Consider the following 12,249-nt stretch of genomic DNA (forward strand, 5'->3'; position numbering starts at 1 on the left):
TTGAATAAAGTTTCTGAGTCAAATAATATCATTAATTTAACAATAAGAGAAAACTATAACAAGAAGACGTTACAAAAGAGTAAAGTTTTAAAATCTGATAAAAGTCTATAACATTAAATAACTAGACTCATTCCTTGAAACTCTCATCTCTCAAAGTGATTGGTGAAATCCGTATAGCATACTGTCGAGTTCTTCCAATCTCACTCTGCAGTCTCCTCTCATCTGCACAAATTAGAACAAAGCAAAACAAAAACAACAAGATATCAGTTCTTGATTAGATTTTTTTTTTTACTTAATGTATTCATTAGATCTCTTTGGACAAGTTACCTGAAGATGCAGTGTGTAGAAGATCCTTGCGGTGGAAGAAACCGAAGAAGAGACGCTTATGACATTAAGCCCGTTTTCTTCTAACCTAAGCAACATGTCTGAGATAGATGTCCATTTCCATGTAGCAATCTGGACAGCTATTTCTGTGTTGGTGATCCAATTTGCAGCGATCTTTTGTGAAGAAGAATCTATTGACTCCATCATTAATGCTCTATTTCTCAGCTGTTCTTGTTGATGATTCAAAGTCTCTATCTTATTGGAGATCCTCTTCATAAGCTCTTCTTTCCTCCTATACAAACGTTGAAGTTCTTGCTTCTGCTCTGGTATATACTTCACCACTCCCGCTACGGTCTTTGGAATGCTCAACTTTCTCTGATTCGCCGACTACATAAATAATAAACAATCATCGATCAAAAGAGGGTTTTGTTTAGTTAGTCATTTTTAGTATATATTCTTTCAGTTTTATGAAGTTTCATTTTGACATGTTTTTACAAATTAAGAAAATGATTAAAATTTGATTATAGCTGTAATACGTATATTTATTTAAACAATAATATTTAAGATAAATAAATTTATTTATAAAATTAAAATATTTTGTAATTAATTTTAAGGTTTATATATATATTATATTGAAATTTTAAACTAACATTTTGTGTAACAAGAAAAAATATCAAAATAACATTATTTATGAAACATAAGTGTATAGTATAGTCATTTCAAGATTATAAAACCTAATTATCTTGACGGGTTTTGTAGATTTCTTTCGAGCACAAACCTTTTGATCAGAAGGAGGCAAGAGAGCACGAAGTGAAGCGTATAAGGCGTTTAGCTTTCTACGGCGGTCGCGTTCACTTGCGTTGTGATTCAGTTTCTTTTCCAAAACCGATCCTTGATGTTCTTCTTGATCATTGTTACTGGTATTGTTAGTACCATTTATGTCGGCAAGATTCATATGATGAGGAAGAAGATTGATGTTATAGTTCTTGAATTCATCTAGTTGGTCGAAAGAAGGATAAAGAGAAGAAGGGAGAGTAGGAGAGAAGGAATCAAGCCATGGATACTCCATTGTTGAAGTAGAGTACCATTCTTGTTGGTTACTTGGAAACATTGGTGTTAAGGCACACATTATTGTCCTCTCAATTATTTGAAGGAATCAACTAGAAAGAAAATTAAGTAGATGAGAGAGAGAGAGAGAGACTTTGATGATAAGACCGAATTTGAGATGGAATCTATGGATGTAGCTAGTTATGTCTCCAAGTATTTGGTACTTATAGCTCCATGTCTTAAGGAAGTTTTTAAAGCTTTTTTAAGTTGTCTTACACTCCACACGCAGTCTCGTGCCGGAACGAGTAGGGCACGAGGTTTATCGTACAACCTTATCTATTATTCTATCTTCCCTTGATAACTAGAGTTATAGAACACTCGATAATCGAGGTTTTATTCAAAGCTATGACTGGTAATTAATTTTTACTCTGTACTTGCTAATCTTGCTTTGTCATTTAAAAGTGGCTAATCAATTTTGAATTACTAGCATTTAATTTTATTTAACATTTAGAGCCCAAATAACATTATAAATATGTTTGTATGTATAATTAATGTAACCTACTTTTATACATAATCCATCTATTCTCAGTTATATTCTACAACATGTGAACGCATGGTTTAAGGGCATCAGCTCAACTATCACCAAATTAATGTATGCATACACTTTTTTTAAAAAAAGTATGCATACATCATAGGAAATTTCTTTTAGATATCATTGATTTATTAGTTTTGTTGATTTCCCTCATGAAATTTTCTGCATGATGTTTGATAATCCATCATTCTTCCAAATAAAATAGATAAAGGTTTAAAAGAACCGTCAGAGATTAACAAAAGAAAATCACAATCAGATTTAATTATGTTTAAACAAATTAACGGAGTTCAGATTATTTTCACAATCCTTGATCAAAATAATTGTCTTTCTTTCCGGTATAACTATTTTCAACGCATTTAACCATGGAAATAAAATTCCTCGCAATACGTACTCCTTTTTCTATCATCACATGTACTATACCCTTGTTTCTAGATACTATCTAAAGGTACTATTGAATTAACAAAAAAAAAAACAAAGTTAGAAGTAATATTGAATTAACAAACAAATACAAAGTAAGAAGAAACGACACTATATGATCTAATCGATGACGTTTAACATTTCTGTTGTGATCATCACTTCATTTCATATTATTTCATTTAACTTATAAAAAGGGTAAAGGAAATACTATCAGCTTAGTCGTATCTTGATCCCGTACTATAAGCTTATGATTTATAGTTTTGTACGGTTGATCTTAATGTTAGGGTTTATTGGTCTTTACTAGCTAGAGTCTAGTTTTTTATCAGAATAGCGAACTTAAAAGTCTTGAAAGTACAAAAAAAAATTCAGATGATGAATTGAATAATAATAGAATGTATAGTCAAGCTAATTATAAAACAAATTAGACATATTATCTATCGTTTATAGGTGTTTGGTTTCATTACTCATCTTTTTTTGGTCATATCTATATTTTAATGTTATCTACTTATATCATAACATCTTTTCTGAATAACAAAGCTCGGATAGAATATAATTTAACCATCCACAAATGGAAACTCAAGAATGATGAAAGAGGGTAAACGCACGAGCTCGTTGGTTAACGGCACGTGTCAGCTGTGCGCTAGAACCGAGTAACCCACCTCTCCATGTCCACATCATCAGCCACTTCCCGATTACGCTCGAGCTAAGAATTTTTTTTCCAGCTTTTTATCTTTTAAAAGTAGTACATTTCGAATGTTTTGTAAGTCTTTAATGGAAAAAATATTTTTAATATTTACGATAAAATAACCTCTTTGCAAATTCATTTAGAAAAAAAAAACAGTTTCTTTCTATTTTTAATTAGTTATCTCTTTTATTTTACCTGTTCAAAGGATGTTAGGAACACTTTGTAGATGACCATGTTAGGCCATGATTATCGCTGTTCCCAACCCAGTCTCTTAAGGGGTGGGTCCTGCGAATTTCAGTTAAAACAATCGCAAAAGTCGTTAGATAAGAGACGTTTTTGGTCAGCTCTTTGTATTATTTGCGGACTGCACGACACATGGTTACTTGCGATTAGTTCCGTTTTTAATTTTTTTTTAGCTAGAAAAAAAAAATTAGAAACCCAAAATAAATTTCATCCGATAATCATGTTCTAAAGAACCAGAAGTCCTTTTTTGTCAGCTAGGACCAGAAGTCCATAAAAATACAATTGTAATATGATAATTATAATAAATAGCCTGATTTTTATAACATGACATAATGTAAAATAATATTTCTCAAAAAGACATAATGTTATATATAGGAGAAATTAAACACATCAAAACTCATGCTATTTAGAAGATCCATGCTACTTCAATAACCCTTTTTGGAAAATCAATAAAATATCATATGTAAACAGTGTTTTAAAACTGGCTTAAACAGAGTGTTTCTAGATAAATAATATGATGTTATAAAAAAAAAACAAGTCAAAATCCATGTTATTTAGACAGAATACGCCATAAATTGAACTACGTACCATGCCTACAAAAGTATCATATTTTTCAAAAGTATTATCCATGTTATATAGTCATTTACTGCAACTACCTGAGATATAGTATAATATATTGTTTTGCAACTCTAACATGTTAGTAAGAACTTAAGAACCCTAAAATGTCTACAACTGCATTTAAGAAACAATAGAATTTAAAGCATATTATAATGAAGGCTTGACCTACCTCTGGTCTCGCCTACGTTGACATCTTAACAGCTAATATTTCCAAAATTAACAAATAAAAATAAAAATATTTTATTTACTCAAGTCATACAAATATGCAAGAACATGACAAAGTGAAATTGTTATGAAATAACCTTTTAATATTAAAGAAAAACTTGCTTAGAATGAAATTTATATTAGAATATTCCAATTTATTTACTTAAGAAGTGACTATTGAGTATTGGAATTGAATGAATATTATTGAGTAAGGAGCTCTGTTCTTATATGTAGAGATATGATTACAAGAAAGGCAAGGCAATATTCTAGGAGATACAATAGACTAATTACAGACTATATAGCCGTTGATAGACGTTAATGATTATACACTTTCCATACTCTTACACACCCCCTCAAGACGGACGGCCATTCGAGAGTCCGATCTTGACTAGTAGAGAATCAAACCGTGTGCGAGGTAATGGCTTCGTCAGTGCGTCGGCAAGTTGATCAGCTGAGTTGACGTGAGATACGCGCAGTTCACCGCTTTGCACAAATTGTCGAACAAAATGATAGTCAAGAGCAAGATGTTTCATTCTGGAATGAAAGACCGGATTGGCAGCAAGGTATGTAGCGCCAATATTGTCACAGTAGATGACTGGTTTAGTAGGAGATGGGGCTTCAAGCTCGGACAGAAGAGACTGAAGCCAGCAGACTTCAGCTGTAGTGGATGCAAGAGACCGATACTCTGCTTCTGTTGATGATCGAGCTACACCAGTTTGTTTCTTAGATGACCAGGCAATAGGGTGACGACCAAGATAGACTATATAAGCACCAGTGGAAGTATAGTCGTCTCGGTTCCCAGCCCAATCCGCATCAGTGAACGCGTGAAGACTAGGAGTGTTGTGAGCTGGAAGAAAGATGCCGCGTGTGGTTGTGCCAGCAAGATAACGAAGGATGCGCTTGACTGCTTGCCAGTGGTCAGTGGTGGGCTTGTGCATGAACTGCGACAGCTTATTTACTGGAAAGGAGATGTCAGGCCGCGTCAATGAGAGATACTGGAGGCTGCCGACTACTGCTCGATATTCTGAAGGATCAGCCAAAGGAGTACCTGAAGACAACGTTAAAGTAGTGTTAGAACACATAGGTGTCTTGATTGAATGACAGTCAGCCATTTTTGTACGATGTAGAAGATCTAATATGTAACGACTTTGATTCAAGTGCATTCCCTCCTTTGTCCTAATTACTTCTATGCCAAGAAAGAACGACAAATCATCTAAATCTTTTAAAGAAAAACGTTGAGATAAGGATTCGATAAACCGGGATGTATGAGAGGGACTGTTTCCAGTGATGATCAAATCATCTACGTAGACAAGCATGTAGATGAGAACCCCATTCTTGTTGTAGATAAAGAGAGAGGCATCCGCTACTGAGTTCTTGAAACCAGACTGGAGAAGAAACGTGCGGAGCTCATTGTACCATGCCCGTGGGGCTTGTTTAAGTCCATAAATAGCCTTCCGGAGCTTACACACTGCAGTGGGATTATCTTTATCAATAAAACCTGGGGGTTGCATCATGTAGACATCTTCTTTGAGATGACCTTGAAGAAATGCATTGTTGACATCAAGTTGACGCAGGTTCCAATTTTTAGTAACTGCAATGCTGAGAATGGTCCTGATTGTGGCCGGCTTCACGACTGGACTAAATGTGTCATGATAATCGACACCTGGTCTTTGAGTGTAACCCTTGGCAACAAGTCTGGCTTTGTAGCGAGCTATGGAGCCATCTGCGTTTCTCTTTATGGTGAAGATCCACCTGCAACCTACAACATTAACATGATTAGCTGCTTCAGTGAGTGTTTCTAAATCCCATGAATGATTCCCTGTTTGAGCATCAAACTCATCACTCATAGCTTTGCGCCAATGGGGGCTCTTGAGGGCTTCAGCAACTGTTTTAGGAATCTGTTCCAAGAGCGAGGTAGTGGTAGTATGAAGGTTTAGTTTTTGGACTGGTTTCCGGGTACGAGTACTCGCGCGAGTAGGTTGAGGAAGTTGGGTTGAAGGTGGTATAGATGGAGGAGGTAAAGGAACATCGAGGGGTGGAGTGTTGCTGGGAGTGGTAGTAGCAGGAGGGTTAGGCTGAGGTGGGTTTGTTGCGGGTGGGGGTTCAGCATGAGGAACCGGTTGTGGTATAAGAGAGACAACAGGATGAGAGCGAGTGGGGACGTCTTGATCATCCTCTGTTGAAACTTTTGAAGAAGAAATAGAGAATGGAAAAACCGATTCATGAAAAACTACATGACGCGAAGTATAAATCCGTTTTGTTTCTCTATCAAAACAGAAATAGGCACTCTGTGTTATTGAATAGCCTAGAAAGACACAAGGTGTCGATCGTGCATCAAGCTTGTTAGATGCATATGGTCTAAGCCATGGAAAACACAGGCAGCCAAAGATCCGAAGTTTTTCATAATTTGGAACATGTCCATGTAACTTTTGAAAAGGAGTTTGAAAATTTAAAACCGGAGTTGGCATTCTGTTTATAAGATAGACAGCCGTAGCAAATGCATAAGTCCAAAACGATTTAGGCATTGAAGCATGAGATAACAGAGCAAGACCAGTCTCGACTATATGTCGATGTCTACGCTCCGATATACCGTTATGTTCTGGAGTATGCGGTGGACTTGTCATATGAGAGATGCCATGAGAAGCTAAAAAGGATGCTAACGCTATATATTCACCCCCATTGTCAGTGTATAGAGTTCTAAGTTTGGTTTGAAATCGATTTTCAACCAAGACTTTGAATCTAGTAAAAACATCAAACACTTGGGATTTTTGTTTCAATGGATATAACCATGTATAGCGTGTAAAATGATCTACAAAGATAACATAATACTTAAAACCATCTTCTGAAATTTGTGGTGATGTCCACACATCTGAAAAGACTATATCAAGCGGAAAAGATGATCGCAAAGTAGAATTTTTAAAAGGCAACTTGTGCATTTTATTAATAGAGCAAGAAGTGCATGGAGAAGCCATTAAAACACTAGATGTAGTAGGTAACTGATAAATAGAAACTAGTTTTTGAAGAATTGGAAAAGCAGGATGACCAAGACGCGAGTGCCAATCAGACATAGTGGTCTTGACAGCTGAAGCAAACGCAAGAGAAGGAGGTTTAGAGGTTTTTGAAAGCGGCCATTCATAGGTACCATCTTTAGGCCTGCCCTCCAGACGAAGAGCCCCCGTCTGCAAGTCTCTCACCTGAAAGTAAGTTGGAGTAAACGTGACAGCAACCCCATTAGTTGAGCATAATTGAAACACAGAAATTAAGTTCTTTTGTAACGATGGAACACATAATACACTATTAAGAAAGAAAGGTTTTGTATAAGAAGGAAGAGATAAAGAACCAGTGTGGGAGATGTTGAGGCCTGACCCATCACCGAGTAAGACACCATCACCGCCACTGTAAGGATTGTGGAGAGACAGATTAGCCAAGTCAGATGTCATGTGGTGGGAAGCGCCACTATCAAAGAGCCATGTAGATGCATCAGACATGATTGGTTGATTCATCGGAGAAGGCATGATTGCTTGATTAGCTTGAGGATGCCACGCCAGGTTGAGTTGTTGAGAGTTCCAAGACTGTTGAGGTCGCATTGCAGTCGCTTGTGGTGGCGTTGCTGCACCTCGAACAAGACGGAACTGTGGACAATACTTGGCACTATGTCCTTGTGTGCCGCATGCTTGACATCTGCCAAGATAAGGTTTGTTAAACCTTGGTTGAAATGTGGCTTGATTCCCTCTGTTCTGCGAATAGTTGTTGTGATTGTTGTTGTTGTTCTTCCAGTGAGAGCGTGGTCTAGCATCAGTAGCGTGTGCCACAATCGGAGTCGCAGCAGAAGAGTCTTTACACATGAGCATGGCCTCGCGATTAATGAGTCTTTCGTATAGCTCAGTGAACGGGATCGTAGTGTCACGGCCGTTGATAGCATCAATCTCTGGTTTGTACTCCTCAGGGAGTCCATCAAGAATTCTCTCAGTAACATCTTCTGGATCCATTGGCTTGCCGAGCAAGGCTAGCTCATCAACCTTGGACTTAACTAGGCGCAGATATTCACTAATGGTCTTGGTACCTTTGACAGAAGATTCAATTTGCTTTTTGATCTGGCGCACATGACCACGAGTCGGAATGCCAAAGGTAGACAGGAGAATAGTCCACACCTCTTTTGTTGTTGTTGCGCTGGAGACGACGGTCTGAACCGGTAAGGTGATCGCACCTATGATAGCGCTGTAGAGAAGCCGGTCTTGTCTCCTCCAAGGAGCAAACGCCGGGTTTGGTTGAGCCTCGCCATGAACATTAATAGTCGGAGCAGGTGCGGTGTTGTTATCATCAATAAAGTGATGAAGTTCATGACCCTCAAGAAGCGCACGGATCTGGCGACTCCACATCAGATAGTTCGTCGTGGTGAGTTTGGTCACGCTCGACATGTTGACCGAGAGCAGGGTGGTGCGTGGATCATCGGGATTGAACACAACCGTACGTTCAGCCGTGTGTTCATTCATTGTCATTGATACTTGGAGAGAAAGTTAGGTCTGAGACAAGAAGAAGAAACGAGATTTGGGAGAAGAGAGGCGGAAGAGAAAAGAAAAAAATAGGTTTTCACCTATAGGGCTCTGATACCATATTGAGTATTGGAATTGAATGAATATTATTGAGTAAGGAGCTCAGTTCTTATATGTACAGAGATGATTACAAGAAAGGCAAGACAATATTCTAGGAGATACAATAGACTAATTACAGACTATATAGCCGTTGATAGACGTTAATGATTATACACTTTCCATACTCTTACAGTGACTTTGAGGTGAAACCCATGTAATTCAATGTTGTGTGCTAGCAATTTTTCATGGTCTTTCTAATGAACACTCCATGAACCACCTTGAAAGGTTCGAAGATCTAATATCGAGCATTAAGTTCAATAGTCTTTGAAGACTACATTTTCTTAAAAATCTTCACTAACTTTTCTTCACTTGTTCAATATTGTTTAATTCTATCATTTTCAAATCAGTCCTGATGGTTTAGTCCTTATAAGACTTTTAAACTATAACCAAGACTAGTTGACATAAACAAAAAAAAAACTATAAGACCATATTCCCCTAAAAAGAAAGCAGAAGACAAACAGAATGTTTAGTTTGATGATGGTTAGCACGTCCGCGACAAGCCAGAACATATATATTCCTATGCATAAAAAGTAAATGGAAGCTTAACTTTTCCTACTATTCTTGTTAAATGTTAAGCCGTCCATAAATTAAAATCCGCATATATAAGCTATTTAAATAAATCATGATTAGTAAGTGTTCTAGAAAGTTAAGTTAAAAAAGTGTTATAGGTAGTTTTTCAATCATTTGCAGTATAATTACGTTTATGCTTACGTTTGAGTTAACAAGTCAATATAAATTTATAGTACATTTACTTTACATCTTGTGAACACAAAAATAATGAAAATATTCGTTCACAATGCATATTGTTTTACATATTGTGAACAACATAAAAAATGTTATATGTATCTTTATTTTTTTAAATATAACGCAAACACCAAAAGGTGGTAGTATTTAAATATAACCATAGGATGAATGGATTAATATTCTTGCATAGTAAATTAGCATCTCATCGTAGTAGACAAAGGAAGCTGTCTTGAGAAAACAACTATGACATCTCACCATAGAATCTAACATAGTCCGATACATCATATTACATATTTAATATAAGAATAGTTACAAAAATCACTATTGAGACATTCTCATCTCTGAAATCCCCAAAACTTGCAGGTCCTAAATTAATAAGTTCTTGATGAACAGAAGAAGAACCAAGCACAAGGAGAGAAGCTCTGTGCTGTTGAATAGTTCTTATCTAAACCTGCGTTTTGTCTCTCCGTAAGCAACCACACCAAGAACGATTATGGAGTACCCGCCAATTCCCATAACAATAACCGGGTTTTGAAAGATCAAGATCGAGATCACCACTGCAACTGCTCCTTTAGCATTCCCAAGAACCTGCATTAGTTGTAAAACACAATCAACATTGTTATCTCACAATAATACATCCTAAGGATTGGAGCCTGATAAGAGGCCTGCACATAGGTTTAGTTACCTGGAGAGTGAGGGCGCTTGTGTGTTTTGTAACAAGAAAATTCAACAAATTTGCTGAATAAGCCATTACAGAGTTAACCAAAAGAAGTATCCACATGTACTGACGTTGTTTTGCTAGCGTCAAGGTCAAGCTGATCACGTCTGGTTCCATAACCAGCGTGACTGGAAGAAGAGCAACAACATCTATAGGGGACATATACAACATCAGATTCATCGAGTTCAACTTTTCCCTGCATAAGAAAAAAAAAAACAGATATTATTACATATCTTTTTTTTTGTCAACTATATTATTACATATCAAATGCACCAATCTTTTGGTTGGTAACAAAGTTAGTTCTAAAAATATTTTTTACCCTTCTGAAGAAAGTAAGATGCCTTGAAGAACAGATTTAAATGCTCTTGCCGCCGTAGCGGTAATAATGCATATGATAAAACCAAACCAGTGAAACCCTGGCTCCCCTGCAGTAGAGAGAATGGTGCTTAGATCTTAGATCAAAGATCAGACAAGAGACCACCAAAACCACTTGATAAAGCTTCCTAACAAAATACAGTGACAGACAGTAAAAAAAGATATCACCTTGCAGTAAAAAATAAGGAGAGAGCTCAAAGGTTAGATGAGATCCCAAAACGATGTTACTACCAAATTCTACACATGATTAAACCATAAAATGCTTAAAATTTTCACAGAACATTACACAGAAACCTCAAGATTCATATCAAAGATTTGACATTATTACTACTAAAAGAATCTAAACCAGAGGAAGAACACAAAAGAAGCTTTACCACACTAGCAATGACAACACCTGCAACGACAGGGACAAGAGCACCATAGGTAACCCAAGCTTCTCTCTTAAGGGTCATAACTCATAATATAAGCGAACAGAGCGGCGAAAAACGGCGTCGTGCCACCGACGGCTTGATTGAAAGAGACGGGAAGGTAACGAAGCGAAATGTTACCGCCGACAACAGAGGCACAGAAGACGATGCTGAGAGTGGCGACCTTGAGGAACTGTGAGCGAGATTTGAGGTGCTGGAGAGGGACGAGCTTGAGGAAGACGATGGGGCAAGCGGACATGTGACACATCGTGAGGAAAATAGGGAACTTGAAGCCGTAATGTGAGAGGAGGAACTTGTTGAGGAGGAGGACGCCGATGTTTGAGGAGTACCATGAGATGATCAATGTCGATATGAAGAGGGTTTGCCTCTTCGACGAAGAAGACGACATTGTTGTGTCTCTTCTTCCTCCTCCTCGAGATCGAGATTCGTTGAGAGAAAGAGAGATAAAAAAAGAGAACTTTTTGAGTTTCTAAACCGAACTAGAGAAAGTCTCTGAACTTGATTTGTCGGTTAGGTCCAGTTCCAATGGTATAGTTTGTAAATAACTTAGTCTGAAACAGAGCCTTTGTCTGAAAAAGAAAACCTTTTGAGTTTCTAAACTGAACTCGAGAAAGCCTCTAACTTTAATGGTCGGGTAGTTCAGTTCTAAGGGCATAGTTTGTAAATAACTTCAAAAACAGAGTCCTAAAGTATCATCATTTGTCTGAAACAGAGGCTTTTGTCTGAAAAAGATAACTTTTTGAGTTCTAAACCGAACTGGAGAAAGCCTCTTAACTTGATTCGTCGGTTAGATTCAGTTCCAATGGTATAGTTTGTAAATAACTTCAAAAACAGAGTCCTAAAGTATCATCCTTTGTCTGAAACAGAGGCTTTTGTCTGAAAAAGAGAACCTTTTGAGTTTCTAAACGGAACTAGAGAGTTGATAAAAAAAAAAAAAAAACCGAACTAGAGAAAGCCTCTTAACTTGATTGTCGGATAGATTCAGTTCTAATGGCATAGTTCGTAAATAGCATCAAAAGCAGTGTCCTAAAGTAACCTCCTTTGTCTGAAAGAGAAGATTGTGGACATCGGACTAATTAAAATTCATTAACCAGGCGGAGGGAATTGAATGATCTGTGGTAAATTCATATACACAACCACCAAAACCTAATTAATCTTCCAACGGTCAGAAACACAACTCCCCATAAAATATGACCGTTGGC

General features: G+C 37.1%; 1 protein-coding gene and 1 pseudogene across 2 annotated transcripts; both read right to left on the bottom strand.

Annotated features, from left to right (window-relative positions):
• On the bottom strand, window positions 1–3,177 carry LOC103855556 (transcription factor bHLH101). 2 transcript variants are annotated; one of them, XM_009132554.3, is made up of 3 exons: window positions 1,103–3,165; window positions 328–711; window positions 1–222 (listed from the first exon to the last, which is right to left on the bottom strand). In XM_009132554.3, exons 1-3 carry the CDS (start codon window positions 1,451–1,453, stop codon window positions 151–153), a joined length of 807 nt encoding a protein of 268 aa, XP_009130802.1. In that variant the 5' UTR covers window positions 1,454–3,165; the 3' UTR covers window positions 1–150. The 2 variants fall into 2 exon arrangements, with proteins under 2 accessions (XP_009130802.1, XP_009130803.1); XM_009132555.3 differs by having other exon boundaries at window positions 9–222; window positions 328–699; window positions 1,103–3,177.
• A 6,560-nt stretch (window positions 3,178–9,737) lies between these two features.
• LOC103856826 lies at window positions 9,738–11,683 on the bottom strand (annotated as a pseudogene).
• Between the last annotated feature and the right edge of the window lie 566 nt (window positions 11,684–12,249).

The sequence above is a fragment of the Brassica rapa genome, chromosome A03 (genome assembly GCF_000309985.2).
Source record: "Brassica rapa cultivar Chiifu-401-42 chromosome A03, CAAS_Brap_v3.01, whole genome shotgun sequence".
NCBI classification, from domain to species: domain Eukaryota; kingdom Viridiplantae; phylum Streptophyta; class Magnoliopsida; order Brassicales; family Brassicaceae; genus Brassica; species Brassica rapa.

Coding starts and splice junctions, on each gene's coding strand:
- LOC103855556 (XM_009132554.3), bottom strand. CDS start 1,453: ATGTGTGCCTTAACACCAATGTTTCCAAGTAACCAACAAGAATGGTAC. Junction 712..1,102: donor TGCCTCCTTCTGATCAAAAG/GTTTGTGCTCGA, acceptor TTATTTATGTAG/TCGGCGAATCAGAGAAAGTT. Junction 223..327: donor TCTACACACTGCATCTTCAG/GTAACTTGTCCA, acceptor TAATTTGTGCAG/ATGAGAGGAGACTGCAGAGT.